Here is a 17,067-nt window from a genome sequence, read left to right on the forward strand (position 1 = left end):
CTTCCTTTAATGAACACTAGTTCTACTTTACAAAACACAGCTTAATCTTTGGAAAAAGAAGTGGAATGATAGTTATTTTTTCCTCTAATGCATTTACACCTGTATTTTGTCTCTGTACCACACAAACTGGCAGGGCTAAACAATATTAGATAATTGTACCTGTCGTACACTGCACATTGTGCTTTGGGGGAGACAATTAATTGCTGGGCTTCTTGCCTGCAGGTTAAGCAGTGATCCCATGATTTGACTGGGAGCATGCCATTTTCCCTCCCATTCTATACTGTATTCAGCCAAGCAGTGTGAAAGGATTCATGTACAGCTGCGCTGTGTGAGTGGGCGGGCATCTCATTCAGTAATAACTTCTAATTTATACAGCCATGAATATCTACAGCTATAAATAAATAGTTCTGACTGGCTTTGCAAGCCTACTCAAAGTAGAGAGAGAAACATCATCTTGGCTGTGCTGTTTTAAAATGTTGTGCAAAAGAAATGAAAGGCGAGCTCCTCTTTTGGTGTAAATCAGCATAGCTCTATTGCAATCAAGGGAGCAATGTCAGTTTATACCCATTGACTCTGATGCATCATGTAATTTTTCTCTTCTTCTTTGGCTGTGTTTGCATCAGAGAGAGACCCAAACTCAAGCCCAGGGGCTGATCACCCGGAACTATGGGGACAAACTTTTTATCAACCTGAATTTAACCTCACAGTGCAGGTCCCATATCTCCCTCATAGAGAACTGAGTAGGGAACGCTATCCTTTCTATAGGATTTTTAAAGCAACCTATAGAATTCTCCTCCACTTTCTGTAGCTTTGCACTGAGGTCATGGAAGTAATACTCTGAAGACAGCCTGACTGCACAGGTGTAGTTGCGGGTATGATCTTCCATGAAGAACCTCTGGCTGGTGGTGATGCATGAGAGTGAAAGAACCAGTCTGGACTCTCAGCCCAGAGTAATTTGAGGGACTGGCAGTTAGGAAAATACATCTCCTTGAATACAGAGTCCATATGACATGGAAATCATTGAGACACAATGAATATACAACCTCCTGGTGCCATTTTTACAGTCACTTTTCAGGAAGAACTTTAAGAAGAGAAAGTTTGAGAAAGTAAAATGATTTAGTATTAACTGTATTAGATTCTATTAAACATCAACAAGTGTGCACCAAAACCAGTGGGTCCCACCATATGAAACCAGATCCAATTATCTTCTCTTTAGGGATAGTGGGATCCTGTGTTTTGTTGAGCCGACCCCCTGATTTTTCTATCGCACATTAGTATCTATTTCACTGTAATATTTTGCCACTGAACTTTCAATATATTATTTTGTTACTTTCTACAGTAAGTCTCAATTTTTATCTCTTCTTTCTCCCTTAATTCACTGCCCTTTTTTCTTCTGCCTGCTTCTCCCTTCAGTTTTTCCACTGATCATCTTTTCCCCTTCTAGCTAAACCTCCCTGTTGTGCTCCCCACTCCCTCCCTCTAGTTCAATGAGAGAAGGAGGTGCTACAGTCCCCTCACTAAACTTTGAAGTGAATTGTGCAGTAACCTGAAAATAGCTATGGATGCATGGATCTCCTCTTGGCTCATAGGAATAACATGGTATGCAAGTTAGTACTGGTATGTTAAATTCCCAATCCAGAGTGTTAGCAGGTGTGCAACATGTGAGAAGAACCAAGTTTGTATGTCCACTTTGTTTTTGTGTATTATTCCCAGACAGTTAATCCATACATGTTTCTCTTTTATGCTTTGGTAAGCAGTAGCAGCACTCAATGATGCAAACAACACCCTCGTGGATTGAATGTGTTATAGTGCTGAGCTATCGGCATTGCAATGAAGTAATAGTTACCCACTGAAGTACTGCCAACTAATTTAAAATTGTCATCTAAATGCATCACTAACAATACAGAGATATTCTTTTATGCTGACCATTCAAGTACACTTTCACTCCAGGACTTGTTTTTGTTGGTTTATTTGGATTTGCAAAGCATCTCTCCAGTGCTCTAGTTATTAACAAAATGTTGAGGCTAATAATAGAAATCGAGTATATCAAGCAAGGTTAGTAAACATATGAATGTAATACAATTTTATGGCAGGCAGCTTTATGTTAAACAGTACTTTCAATTAACATACTTTCTGTCAAAGCAATCCTGCAGTCAGTAAAATTACTTAGCTTACTTTTGCTTCAAGATTACCTGAAACCAAAAAAGAAAAAGTATTGCATTCTTGTTAGAAATTAAGAAGAAAAAGTTATACATATTAATATGTATGTTGCCTGTTGCAAAAATGGTGGTTTTTATTATCTTTAATATTTTTCTAATTTTGGACGTCATGGCAATGTTAAAATTATTACTCTTTTTTTATTTTTCCATCTGGACTTCTAGAAAAACATTAGGTGAGCGAAACAAGTACTGAGTAACAAGTGCTTGCTTTCACGGGGCATTTAAAGATGTGGTGCCAGTCCCACTGCAAGGTCATGAGGTAATTTATTTGCCAGTTACAAGTTTACCACAGACATATCCTAATGTATATTGTGTAAGGGATGAGAAATCTTGTACATAGATGCATGCATTTCCTTATTCGTAGCAGTTGCTTTGTTTCATAACCATCCTGTAAAATACTATCATTTAATATTTTCCACCAGTTTCCATGGTTATGATGACCAAATGGATTCACCAGAAGACACAGTACGCTGGAGAAAGGAGTTTATCACAGTGGCATTTCTTTCCCTCTACTTCATGGTTTCAGAATTCATGGAGGGAGCACTCCTTTGAAAAGAAAGCTTCATTTGCCCTTCCTCTTGTATTCCAGTATTACTACTGTATCTCCTGTTCAGAGACAGAGGGGAACAAATTGCTAATCAGAGGCACCAATAGAAAAGTTCATGTATATGTGAAGCATGTTAGCATAGTGATAGGCCAGAATCAGTCCCTGTAGTCTCAGCACCCTTGAAGTTGAGTGGGGTTGGCATAGGGGTGAGAGCTGAATTGTGCACTTTGGACCGATCTTTATTTTCAAGGTAGGAGGGAAGACAAACTTGCCTGGCACAAGATAGATTATTAGCCACTGAAGAAGAATTTGAAATGCACCATGGGACAAGTCCTGGTGCCACTGAAAATAACGAGTGTTATAAGAACAATAAAAAAAAAAAGGTTTAAAAAAAGGAAAATAATGGGTGTTCTACCATGGACTTCAGTGGGGAAAGGATCTGTCCCTATATTAACTGGATAAAATAATATTTTAAAATAAAGTTCCTGCAAGGACTTTGGAGTCCAGACATTATCTTCTCTCCCCTCCATTTTCTATGTCCCAGCCTTACACTTGCTGTTAGCCAGTTGGCAAATCACTCTGTTTGCCTTCTAGTTGCACTGGATGTCCAGTACCCGGCAATGATTCATGTAGGTCTTGGCAAGCTTTTGCAGCCTACTTACAGAACGGCAAAAGGCTCTGCACCTTTGCAGATGGAGATGAAGTGAATGCATCACATTATAGTGAGAAAAGAGGAGAAAATGTATACACCTTCTCAGGGCAATTTCACCTGGCATGTCATTAAATCAAACTATCTGATGCCATGTGGAAGATTAATGACAGATTTATACTTATTGCCCCTGAAAGAATTAATTGTGTTCCACTAAACATGTATTGCAAAATGGACAGAAACAAAGAGCAATAAAATATAACTCTCCTGGGAACACCGTGAATGTGGAAAAGGGTTGTTTTTTTCCCCCTTTAGTGAAGTGAGAGACATTGGAATGATGGGTGAACCACTTTGACACTTAAGATGGTGGTCTGAACTGGCCAAACCTTTAGAAGCCTCTCCACTCATCTTCCCACTCTTCCTGCCCCTTATCCTTTACTGTTAACAATCGTCCTCCTGCTTACTGAGAACATTTTAGAGGACGCTTAGTGGCCCACTGCCCTAACCTCCAAGAGCATCCTTTGGGGGGAGGCTCTGAAGCTCTTCCTCCAGCAATAGAACTGGGTTCCACTGCTGCCCCTTTTCAGCTTCCCTTGTAGAATTACACCAGATTGCACAGCATGCAGGAAGGATCCTGACATACAGCAACATTCCTTGCACAATATTCTAACAGAAGAACCATGTTAGACTGACCAGTGCAAACGGGTATCTCATGGATAGGAAAAACAGGAGGTATTTTTACTACAGTGGTCATGTACACTTCGCATGGGTAGTCACCTATCAGGGATGGTATGGGTTTACTTGGCCCTGCCTCAGCGCAAGGTGCTGCAGTTGATGACTTCTTGAGGTATGTTCCATATCTATGTTTCTATGATTCTACATGTGGCTGGTGTGTATTTATATGGTTGGCCTTTCCTGCTGGAATCATGCTGGCTTGCTCACTCAAGTGTTTGTGATTATGTCGCCCTCTAGTGGATGGCAAATAAAGAGGTAATAAGCCCTCTTAACACTGACAGATGATGAAAATCCTCTAGAGATACAAGTCTGTCTTTCAAGAATAGAAGATCCAGACTCTTGAACCCCAGTGGTCATTTGTGGTTTGAATGACAAATATGAAGCATCTATAGAGAGAGAGCCACAGACTAGTTACACAACTATGGCTGACAGAGGAGAGAGACCAAGACAGACTAGGCGTTTGGCTCATGAGTGCTGAGACATTAATAACATCCTTTTAATTCCTGAAACTTGAGTCCTTTCCCCTACTGCAGATATATAGAGCTTGTGGAAATAAATAGTCATTATTTAACTGATGTAATGAGAATACCTTGCTCATTTACTCTTCAGATGTAAAGGGGGCAGAAATGAAGGTATTTTCTAGAAAGAAGGGTCTTTTTTTTTGTCTGAAAACTAAAAGTGGACTCATGTAGGAAATCTCAACTGTAATAAAGAAAAGTAGAACTTGGATCTAGTATGTTAGTTTCTCAGAGAACACGGCCATTTTATAGTTTATGTAAAATGTGACTTTCTGGTGAGGCCCACCCCTGTATAATGCTAAAATTTGTCTCTTTCCTCCCTCCAGGGAGGTTCACATCCTTACAGCTTATCATTGTAGGTACTACATTCTCAATTCAGCAGCAGTTCAAGGGAAAATGCAGCCACTAGAAAGCTTCAAGCTTGCACCTCTAGGTTAGAATACCACTTTTTAACTGCACTGAGGTATGCCTTGCCACAGTGACTGTGCTTCCTAATAGTTCACCACATTGTACTAAGGAAGTCTGGCTTTACAAGCTGAAGAATGCAAACATAGCGCCCATAAAATGTGCAGTCCCTAAACTTTTTATACCTGTCTATGAAATAGTGTGCATACCATACAAACACTACTACACCAAAAGACAGTTAAGATTACAATCATGTTCCATAAGCTCTGGTATCTTAAAATGTATTGAACTTTCTTTCTTTTTTCATGCACAAATCATATTTCAGTTAAAAATTCCACTCCGTTTCTACAGGCATAAATGTGCACTACCAATGACATGCTGGAAGACCTTCGATTCTGTAGCTTCACAGAAACTCCTGCGTGTGCAGAAAGAAGGGATTTTTAAGCACTTATAATTTTCTCCAACTCAAATCTGATTTTCACTTGACCAATGGAAGGCACAGCTGCAAGCAAGGGACTATGACCCTGCTAAATGTTAAGTTTCAAACACTAATCACTGGTGCTTCAGAGCTCTTTAAAACAAAAAAAAAGTTGCAAAAATCTTTTTCTAGCAACAAGTATTGCTCAAAAAAAAAAACCTTTCTCCTTTTCTGTCCAACTGACAATAACCCTGCCACAGATCAGTCAAAATGATATTTGACAAAATTATAAGCATCTGAAATTGATGGTTTAGAACAAAAATTAATTAGCATGCTTAACTATAGGCATTACTGTGTGTTCTACCTGTAATAAAGACTGCATGAAGATTTGGTATACTATAACTGGTTTACAGGAACTCAGGTGAGATCACACAAATAATCTGTACATAGTAGCCCTGATCCTGCAAATTGTTCTGTGTGGGTAGATGCCTGCCCCTGTGCAGAGCCCCCATAAGTGGGGCCAGGGCTGGCGCAACCCATTAGGCAACCTAGGCGGTTGCCTAGGGCGCTACAATTTGGGGGGTGGTGACCGCGGTGGTATTTCGGCAGCAGGACCTTCCGCCACCTCTGTGGGGGGCGGCATTTCGGGGCAGGACCTTCCGCCACCTAGGGCAGCAGAAAAGCTGGCGGCGCTCCTGAGTGGGGCTCTGTACAGCCCAGAGGCCCTTCCACATCCTACAGCTTGCAGGACTGGGAGCAGTATTTTCTCTGTCAGACTGAACTGTTGGTCCTTTAAGTCAATATTCTGCCTTTGGCACTGAATAACACCAGCTACTGCAGAGGAAAATTTTAAAAATTGCTTAATGTATCTGAGCCAATTATTCTGTTGTACATTGTGGGGAAGGGATATCCTTCCTGAGATTTGGTGACTGGCCTACATCTCAAAGTTTGACATCTGACTACTGGAGACATGCAAAAACTCCTGAATCTGATTCACAATGATCAATGCTTGATGGACTTTCTTGGGAGTTCCAGAGCTTTCACAATCACAGGCCACACATTGTTTGTGTTTCATTGTGAACTGGACAGGGCATTGCCTGTGAGTGTGTGAGAACTTGCTCAAACTATAAGTAGTGTTACAAGAGTGTTCTTTGTCGGTACATATGTCAACAGTCAGTTAATACATAAGATGCCAGTAGATGACATGCAAGTTTATGTGGCCTACTTCTTGGGTTTTGATGGACCAATAAAATTACTTGTTGGTCTGCTTCGCAAATGTCTTCCCTGATGCAAAGCGCTTCACAAGTTTTTAACATGGTGTGAGAGTGGAATCTGAACCCACACGTCCATACAAAGGCCAGAAAATGTGTTTCTTTGTGAAGCTCTTTACATCAGTTCTTACCCGTGGTGAAATCTTGTGAGGGGAACAGTCAAGTTGTTAGGAGACACAGGCTGGAGTTGGAAATAAAACAATACATTTATACTGTGACACACACTTTATTGTGAGGAGGTGTCCTTTGAGTAGCTTTATGCAGTATAATTACTTATAGGGTGGATCGCCTGTATGTTTTACTATGGTATTGCTGTGCTATACTATAGTCCAGTAGTTCTCAACCAAGGGTATGCATAGCTCTGGGGGTACACAGAGGTCTTCAATGGGGGACATCAACTCATCTAGATATTTACCTAGTTTTACAACAAGCTACATAAAAAGCAGTAGCCAAGTCAGTACAAACTCAAATTTCATACAGACCATGACTTGCTTATACTGCTGTATATACTATATACTGAAATGTAAATACAATGTTTATATTCCAATTGATTTATTTTATAATTATATGGTAAAAATGAGAAAATAAGCAATTTTTCAGTAATAGTGCGCTGTGACCCTTTTGTATTTTTAGGTCTGATTTTGTAAGCAAGTAGTTTTTAAGTGAGGTGAAACTTGGGGGTACGCAAGACAAACCAGTCTCCTGAAAGGGGTACAGTCGTCTGGAAAGGTTGAAAGCCACTGCTCTAGTTTAGAAGTGATGGAGGTGGCAGAGAAGGGAAACTGAAGGCTGAGGGGCAGAAGGTGCACTAAACCAAGGAGAGGAGTGCAGGGGGGCAGGAGGAGAAGGAAGAATGGGTCAGGAGTGCCACTAAAAAGACCTGTCTGCCAACTCTAGGACCACCTCAGAGTACGAGCTGGTTTGTCAGCTGCCTTGCATTTTGCTCCAGAGGTGCAAGCCATGGTGTAGGTGGGACTCAAAGGGGTACCACAGTCTGTGAAGACAACTTAATTCCCACTACAGGAGGAGTCTGAAGAGCCTAGTGGGTAGCAGGAACTCACATAGCACTGAACACACCCTCTAAATAAACATACATTGACAACTAACAAGCAAATATATGTCCTATGTATGTTAGAAAGACAATTGTTTTGCCCAATCCATGCCCAAGGTACTTTATTCCAGGTCTTCAACCCTCATGTAGTTAGCAGTTTAGTCCCTTGCCCCAGAATAAACCACACCTGTGTGCGTGCAGGCTAGCTAATCACAGCTAACTCTCTTAGTCCTTGACTACACGGGGAGGTTGCACCAGTATAACTTTCCTTTTTCTAGAGGCAAGGTGGGTGAGGTACTATCTTTTACTTGACCCACTTCTGTTGGTGAAAGAGACAAGCCTTCAAGCTACGGAGAGCTCTTCTTCCAGGTCTGGAAAGCTACTCAGAGTGTCACAGCGAAATACAAAGGTGGAATAGATTGTTAAACATAAGGAGTTGACAGATGTTCCTTTTTCTATCAGAAATTGCCCTGTGTTCACATACAAATTATTCTATATAATTTAGTCTCATGCCCTAAGCCAGGATAATTAAACCACTTTGGATGCAACTTTAGTTCTAACTTCACGCCTTTGGTTGTATGCCTCCTTTCCAAGCAAGTTCCCCATCTAGCATCTGGGCTTTAAATTTTAGAGAAGCAATTAGCTGCAGGCCTATGGAAGCCATTTTATAGCTGACTACCAGAGGCTGCAGCTTCTTCTCCTGCAACCAGTGAGTGTTTGATCTTTTTTCCTTAGTGTTTGTTTTCTAGGTTAAGTTTTGCTCATTTCTTTCAGGGTAGATATAAGCCACTTGTCTGTTTTGTATGAACTTACCAGACACTTTATGGATTTAAAGCCCCCAACTGTCTTGCATGGCTTCTCCCTAAAACATGCATTTAAATCTCTTGCAAAGTAGCTATCTGGTGATAGCCAGTAAGGCAACAGGCATCCCAGATAGATCCTACTCACATCCAGCTCAAAGTAGAGAAGTAAAGAAGCTAGAAAAGAGTTTGCAGGTCTGCTGAAGGAAAAAGAAAACAATCAACTTTTTCTCCAAATGTTCAGATTGACACTAGAGCAGGGCCTACACCAGAACCTCAAATCATAACCCCCTCCTCACTATTTTTTGGGAAGGTTTGGATTCAAGGACTTTGATCTGAACTGCTCCAGGTGGTTTTGTATTCTGCTGGGAACAAAACCCTGAAGAGGACCATTTTGTCCTATTTTGGGGTTCCTCTTTCAGTTTGGTGGAAATATTGTAAAACCCGTTGTTCTTTTGATATTTTCTACCTATCAGAAATGGATTGTGCTTCACTTTTGGATGCACAAATGGTGGTGGTGGTGTAAATGATTACCCACTTTGGGATGTCCACATTACCCAACAATATTAGAAACTTTTAGTATTTAAAAAAAATTATTAGTACTATTTTTTGTGTCTCTCTGTCTGTACATTTGGATTGCAGTGGCTACCTTGAGTCCAAGCCAAAGCAAAACGGAAAATAACATATTTTTAAGACCTCAAATGTTACATAAAAGAGTTTGTCTGGAAAAAATAAAACGAATTAAAGGTCTGCTAACTCTTGGCTGTCCAGATGTAGAAAAGCATATTATATTATCAGAAAGAGTTCAGAATGCAGGCTCAAAAATGGTACAGTGCCCGTTTCTCTGCTGTGACGCACAAGATATTGAACCTTAAAAATATCATGTGTTCAGGGCTGAACATTGTCAGTCCTGGACTTTGGAATAATTTCGGGGGAAACATGCATGTTGTGTGAGGAAAGAGGAAAAAAAATTGTGGCCAGTACTTTTAATTTTAAGAAAAGTTGTGGTTGCTTAAAGCTGCTCACCGGTTAGAACTGTGGGTAGTTCTGGGATAGATGGATAAGTGGGCAGAGTACAGGTGAGACTATTAAAGGTCTGTAATAGATGCAGTTCATCACATGCTGTGGGCATCAGGACTAGGAATCATCAAAATTTTACATTGCAATGTTTTTGGACAGAAAACTGGATTTTTCACAAAACGAAAATTCTCATGGAAGGTGGTGGTGGATTTTTTTTTAAACTGAATCCATCATAGAATGAAACGTTTTTGGTTAATCAACAAAAAATCAAAAATGTCCACATAGAAAATGTCATTTTCTAACCAGGTGTAATCATGCCCACATATGTGATATATGTGTGTACATAATTTCAATGGATTAGATAAGTATCCAAGATAAACTATATTTGATTGAGAAATTATAAGCAATTTTAAGTAGTCTTATAACTAAACATTTTATATTTATGTTGGCTAGGTGAACAGCTGAGCTCAGTCTCTGCACAGATGAGTTATTACTGACATACTGAGCTACTGATAGGAACAAAAGATGAGCCCAGTGTAACCGGTAGTTGTTAAGATAATGGCTGAGAAGGTCTATTTCAAAGAAGAGAGGTAAAACAAAGAGATGAGGTTTAATGGCCAGTGATGGAGGGGGATAGTAAGGAAGAAGCAAACCAAGAGGGAGAAGGGTAATCTGATTGGGAAGGGACAGAAACCCGTTGTCATTGGCACCAAGGCTGGATATGGTTGTTAAAGAGAGACTGGACTCTGGGGAGATGACATGCTAACTGAGAGACCCTGGCAGCCTGCAGGACAGACACAAATCTCTAAGGATCTAAGCATATATAGTATTCTGTTTTCACTCAGTAGTACCCGCAAGGCTTAAAGGGTGGGTATAGTCTTTGACCTAATGTATTTTATTCTGCTTATCTTTGAATTACTTTGGTTTTCTTGATCTTCTAATCAGCTTTGCCTTATTTCAATTACCATAGTCCCAAGGAAACAAATTTCTAATTGCTGGTGAGAAGCAAGAGGGTGGAAAAAGTACCTGCCCTGGAGCCCTCAGTCCAAGGCATTGGGCAAAACACTGCCCAGTCCTACAGAGTTCCCTCCAGATGCTAACTACAGTCAGTAAGGAGCTTGAGAGAAGCATGGTGAATTTCAGTAGTGACAGGCATAAGTGACTGAAGGGCACAATAATTATAATGAAAAGTTATTTCTATATTTGCCAATAGGATTCTAGGCATACCATTATATTTTTCCATAACAGTAAAGGTTAAATGGTGGCATAAAGTCACTGTCTTGCCGAGGGAGCAGAACAAAACAGCATCCTAATGGGAGTTGCAGAGAGGCATGGCACCTCAGACAGACCTATCACTTCACCCTTAAGTTCTGTGCAGCATTCACTCTTCTTTGTGGCACACCATTTCTGTTGGCCAGCCCAGAGAAGGGTGGCACCATGGCTTTGCATTCTCTCCACCCTTCCCAGTCCCCTTTGCAGTCTGACCCTAAGTCTCTAGAACAGGGGTGCCAACGTGCACCTGAGAAGGAACCAGAATTTACCTATGTACATTGCCAATGAGCCACAGTAATACCTCAGCAGCGCCCCCCACCACCACCATCAGCTACCTGCCAGCAGCCCTGCTGATCAGTGCCTCCCCCTCCTTCCCCATGCCTCCTGCGGCATGCAGGAGGCTCTGGGGAGATGGGGAGGAGCGAGGGCATGGCAGGCTCAGGGAAGGGAACAGGAAGGAGCAGGGGCCTTGGGAGAAGGGGTGAAGTAGGGGCAGGGCCTGTGGCAGAGGCTGCGGTTGAGCAGTGAGCACACCCCCCCCCCCCCCCCCCCCAGCACATTGGAAAGTTGGTGCCTGGTAACTCCAGCCCCGGAATTGGTGCCTATACAAGGAGCCGCACATTAACTTCTGAAGAGCCGCATGTGGCTCTGGAGCCACAGGTTGGCCACCCCTGCTTTAGAAGTATGCAATCACCACAACATTAGTCCACTGACATTGAAAACTTCATTTAAAACCATTAGGTTTGCTCTGCAATGAGAATGAGTTGGGCATTTATACAGCACCTTTTTCCTAGGAGGATCCTAAAACACTGTGAAAGCTCAGCAAACTAATCTGGGGCCAAATCCAGCAGTCTTTTTACATGAGCAAAATTCCCTCAGACATTAGTGGGATTTTTGTCCCAGAACAAAATGAGCAAGGATGGAGGAAGATTTTGCTCTTGCATATTCTATTCTACTACAAGCATAGCTTCCCTCTGCCACTATCATGTAGCCACCTATAGGGTGGAACCAACAACCATTTAACAGTGCATGGCAAGGCTAGACAGTATTGTAGGCTTTGGATGTGAAGAACCGAACATGCATTTAAATTCACAAGAGATGGGAAGAATGTAATTTAACAAACAGTAGGAATATTAACCCAGGACTAACGCCCTGTACTTGTGTGAAAAATGCCATAGGCTCATAAATTATCACAAGAGGCCATGATTTTATGTCTGCTTTGAGTAATATAAACTATACAGTGTGGGTCAGATCCTCAGCTGGTGTAACTCAGTGGAGTTCTGGTCACTTTAATAGTTCTTCATTAGTTTACATCAGCTGAGGATCATGCTGCGTGTGTAAAGTACATTTATATATGCTCTTTGAGACACCCACCAGCACCTTCAAAATATGCATAGACAGAACTTGTCCAAAGTTCCGGGTATAGTGAGGGGTTGGACCTGGTGTTCTGGACTGGGTTTATCTCCGACCAACAGATCTTAGTGAAATTAATTTCTCCTTTTTAGCTGATTGTATTTAGTCATCAGTTCCAAACACACTTATTTGAATTTAATTTGATGACTGGTATGTTCCTTTTTCTTCAGTCAGTTATCTTGGGCATCAAATCATTTGTATTCCACTTGTGCTGCTTATATTGATAATCTCCAGTTGTTGTAACTGACTGTTTGGGTTAGGAAATAATGGAGAAACATCCATGAAGTAGTGAAACTTATTCATATGACACGAAAAATAAACCTGTCTTGCACTTGTTTCTCTGAACAGCAAACAATCACAATAGATAAATGAAGCAAAAGGCTGTCTTTGAGAGAGAGCGAAAGCAGGAGCAACTGTTCTGCATGCTACTCCAGAAGAGAATCCCTGGAGAGACCTGGTAATCTGTAGTACAGGGTGGCATAGTTCACTGTTTGTATGTCTTTCCGAGGAACAGAGGCATGCTTGTTTACAAACAGATCTCTAGCTACTGTACCTTGCAGTGTTTGCCATACAATTCAGAACAATTTTTATTCCTTATAGCAGAGATACTCTGGCCTTTGATCACAGATTTGGGGCCAAATTCTTTGCTCAGTTACAACTCTGCAGTCCCTCTTAAATCAATGGAAATGTACAGTTGTGTATGAATGCAGGAACTGGCCCTTCATCTTTTTTGTGTCTCGGCCTCTCTATGGCTACCTGCACCAGTCCTCACTTGGGGAGACTTTAAGCAGGAAAAGGCTACGGCCAAGTTTTCAAACCTGGGTGCCTATAGCAGTCATCCTATTTGCAAAGGTTTGGAACACCTGCAGCTCCTCACTGGGATCCAGGGTTACTCAGCACCTGTCAAATTCAGTCCATTTCTATGTAGGTGGATGTTGAGAGCCTAATTTTAGACATTCTGGTTTAAAACTTTTGGCCTGAGATTTTCATGAGTCTTCACAAATTTGGTCAAGGATAAAATATTTCCAGTGAAAAGATCCCCCCCTTCCTCTCAAAACTTGCAAAATTCCACCTTGAAAGAAATCATAAGTTTTCACACATTTGTCCTGAGTAAAATATCTACATTTCCCCCCCAAAAAAACCCTTTTCACCTCAGAAACTATTTTTGGGGCATGGGGGAAGGAGATGCAAAACCAGAGTGGAAAAAAAAACTGCTTTTTTTTTTTTCATTCACTGTATAACATAACTACCTAAAATAATATTTTGTCTGTTAGGTGGGTTTTTAAAGGGGATGTTATTTTTTTAAATAAATATCTTGGCTCATGCCACCAACTCGTGGCTGCAGAAGCAGAAAGGAGATATTGAATGGTTGGTTAAAGACCACAAACATGCCATTTATCATTTTCCCTTGACAGAAGCTCTGATACTTGCACTCAGGTCCATCAATGTCAGTTTTCTTTCATCTGTAAACCCTCCCTAAAGAGCAGCAGTCCATAGTTCAATAAATTCTACACATGGGTACAAAAAGTTTAGGCCAGGGGAATTTTGATTCTGTGCATCATGGTGTGAGAAGGAATCAGATTCCAATTATTGTGCTGGCAAAAGGCCCTTCTCCAGTTACATTAGGGAAAATTGATGTATCACCCATTTTGGGGGGGGGGGGGGGGATGGTTATTACTTAAAAAAACTGGGAAGCTTTATTGGAGACCCAGCACTTGCTTTGTGCCTGACTCCCCTTTAGACAGGCACACAAAGCACCGCTCCATTATTTGGTCAGCTGCCACTCTCAAAGCACGTTTCAATTTTTCATTTGACTACATGTGAAAAACAAAAAGTGAACTGACCCCAAATCATACGGTTGAGAAACTCTCCAATGTTGTAGATCCAGACAATGAGGACAGTGCTACTGCAGAAAAAGGCCGCTAGACCCACTGGGCTGAAAAAGGTGAAGAGCGGATATACCCACTCTCCGGTTACAGAGTAAATCCACAGGACCCTAGACAAGGAGAGAGATGATTTTTGGTTAGGACCATTCAGTTAGAAGAAGAATTTAAAGATTTCCCATCCAGGAAGGAATATGTTATCACAACTATCATGGTAAAGAATAAATAGATCAACTTACATTAAACTACTGATATGCAACATCTCCACTGGGCAGTTAGAAAGCTGGACTCTTTTCTGTGAAGCACACACGTCATTCAACACGGATTAGAACACATGCAGTGTTCTACCATGACCAGCCTGGTTTTATGGTGACCCAACTTCAGTGAGTATAAATGGTATTTAGGTAACTGAAGTAAGTCTCCTCAGTTGAGAAATATGGATATTTAACTATAATGTACTTAACTATATTGCATAACAGCAAATGAACTTTTAGACACATCTTTTTCCAACTGGTTGCCCTGGCTTTTCAGCACCCATCTAGATCAGAGACATCTGGGGAGAGGAAAATGCTATTGCTCATCTTTCTGTCCCTTCAGCAGTGACCAGTCCATCGGGGAGCGGCTGGATGAGGCAGATTCCCTTTGTCCCACAGAGAAGGGGAAGGAAGAGCAACTGTAGGTAGGTAGATAGAGAATGTGGTGGCATTGTCCACCCCTTCCCCTTCCTGGGCTGTTTGTAGGGCTTCATTCCCTTCATTCTGTCCTGCTTTCTCTCCCCTCAAACCCAATCTACAGCTTGCTGTGGCTACCAGTTAACTTGAGCTATTTGCATACTGTGACTCTTATTGGTCAAAAGAGCCTTAAAAGTTAATTTCTTGATTGATAAACTTTTGAACTTCTTTTTATACTACAACACATCTGTGGATAAGTGTAATTCAAATGGCACCTCACTCATTTGAATTGGATTACAATCTCAAAGGTAGTTCACTGAAAAGACAGGTAACATAAAATTAGGAGATTTGCATTATATAAGGCCAGAAAGATGGGCTGAAGCTACATTTAGCTCCTTTGTGGTAGTGGGGGCACTCACCCTTGTAATATATTCTGACAGTGGAAGAAACTCATGCATTTGGATCACAAAGTCCTGAGTTCTATCCCCAAGAGCTTGTCTATGTGGTAGGGTAACATGCCCCATGGGTAACTTGCAGACTACCGTGTAGCAAGTTAATTGGTCCATGTAAACGCTGCTGGTGTGCACAAAAGGTTCTCTAGTGCACTTTAATTTAGTGACAGGTGAACAAGCCCCACGTCCAATAGGATTTAACTGGCAAGAATGGTATTCATTTTTGTGGCCATGGATCTGTTATAATTCTATTGGGAAGCTAAGCCATCTCTGTTGTCTCCGTAAAGCTGCCCCTTACACTTTTCCCAGCACTGCCAGTAGGGAGATATTCTGGTGATTTCCCACCTCACCACCACCACCCGCACTGCCAGTGTTTTCATGGGAGAGAGTGTCACTCTGTGAGAAAACACTAGCCTGCCACTTGGCTGTGTGAGTCATGTCTCAGGATATGTGTGTCACATAGACACCCCACCAGAATTAAGATATGTCGCAAACCTGAGAAACAGGTAAATGCTAGAGAAAACAGCTGAAGTGTCCTTAAAGCAGGAAAACAGTTCAACAGTAATTAGAGAAGGCTCTGGTGGGACATAAAAGAAGAGGTGTGTGAAGAAAGATTTGTTAGCCCTCAGTAAGAAGGTTGATGGGAGAAACTGGTGTTGCTGGTAATAGAGTTTTATTGGGCTGAGCTTGGAAACATTAAGAGTAGAAACTAGTTTTATAGATCCATCATAGGTCCTCTGATCAGAGGAAACAACTGTGGTGTGAAATGACTGAGGAAATAAAAAAGCCTATAAAAAGGCCTCAATAACAATAACAGGAAATATTAGCTACAAGACACTAATTGAAGTCTCAGTGGGAAAAACGATGGAGTTGGCTTTTTTATTATTATGTAGAGCCTATATGTATTTTTTTCAATATTATACACATATCTCAGCCAATTACAAAGGCAGTGATCCTAGTCTTAGGTAGTAGGAGATTAGATTGTGCAGATCAAATTTTTCAAACTTGGGTGCCTTTGGACAGGCACCTAAATCGATTTTTTTATGAACTTAAATAAGTGGCCTGATTTTCAGAGACACCAAGCACCATCACCTCTCACTTGAGTTGATGGAAGTTGTGAGTAATCTGGCAGGCTGTTCTGGTGCATAAATACGTATTTGGTTGCCTGTCTTTAGGTAGCTAAGTTTGAAAATTTGGGCTACTGTGAGCAGAAACAATGGACGGAGAGAACCAAATTTTTAGCAGACATCTAAAAATGCACTATCAAACTTTGCACCCATTGTACAATTGCACATTTTGTATGTGTGATTATCAGTTCAACTCCCATACAACAGTCAGATGCCTATTATTTTGAAAATTTAGGTATCAATTTAGAAATGGAATAAAAAGTAGTTTTGTGATAAGAAATAGAATAGAGTAGGAAGTGACAACAAAGAATTCACGGTAATCTTGAAGTAATGATTGCATTTCTGAGCAATTATAGGAAGGGTACAACTTAGCTGATGGTACAGGGGTAGCAAGTGTACCAAAACACTATAGGATTTGGGGGCAGCATGTATAAATCAGTAAGACTTGATGTATCATAATAACCTAAAAGGAAGAAGACCTAGGGTTTCTCCTGTCCTCTCATTACATGTGCCTAATTTCCCCTAATCTTAATGGGACCTATACTCTCATTGAAGGAAGAAAACTAGTCCCTGAGGTGGTATTCAAGGAGATATATAAGATCAGGAAAGGCAAAGA

At 41.0% G+C, this 17,067-nt stretch overlaps 1 protein-coding gene across 1 annotated transcript in view; it reads right to left on the reverse strand.

The window, feature by feature from the left end:
- Positions 1-1,967: 1,967 nt before the first annotated feature.
- ADTRP (androgen dependent TFPI regulating protein) overlaps positions 1,968-17,067 on the reverse strand; it is a gene marked incomplete at its 5' end in the record, with an annotated part of 34,758 nt that continues 19,658 nt past the window's right edge. Inside the window, 2 exon segments of the mRNA XM_034762308.1 lie at positions 1,968-2,825; positions 14,163-14,314. Coding sequence (XP_034618199.1) covers positions 2,782-2,825; positions 14,163-14,314 — 196 coding nt within the window.

Source organism: Trachemys scripta, chromosome 2 (assembly GCF_013100865.1).
Source record: "Trachemys scripta elegans isolate TJP31775 chromosome 2, CAS_Tse_1.0, whole genome shotgun sequence".
Classification (NCBI taxonomy): domain Eukaryota; kingdom Metazoa; phylum Chordata; order Testudines; family Emydidae; genus Trachemys; species Trachemys scripta.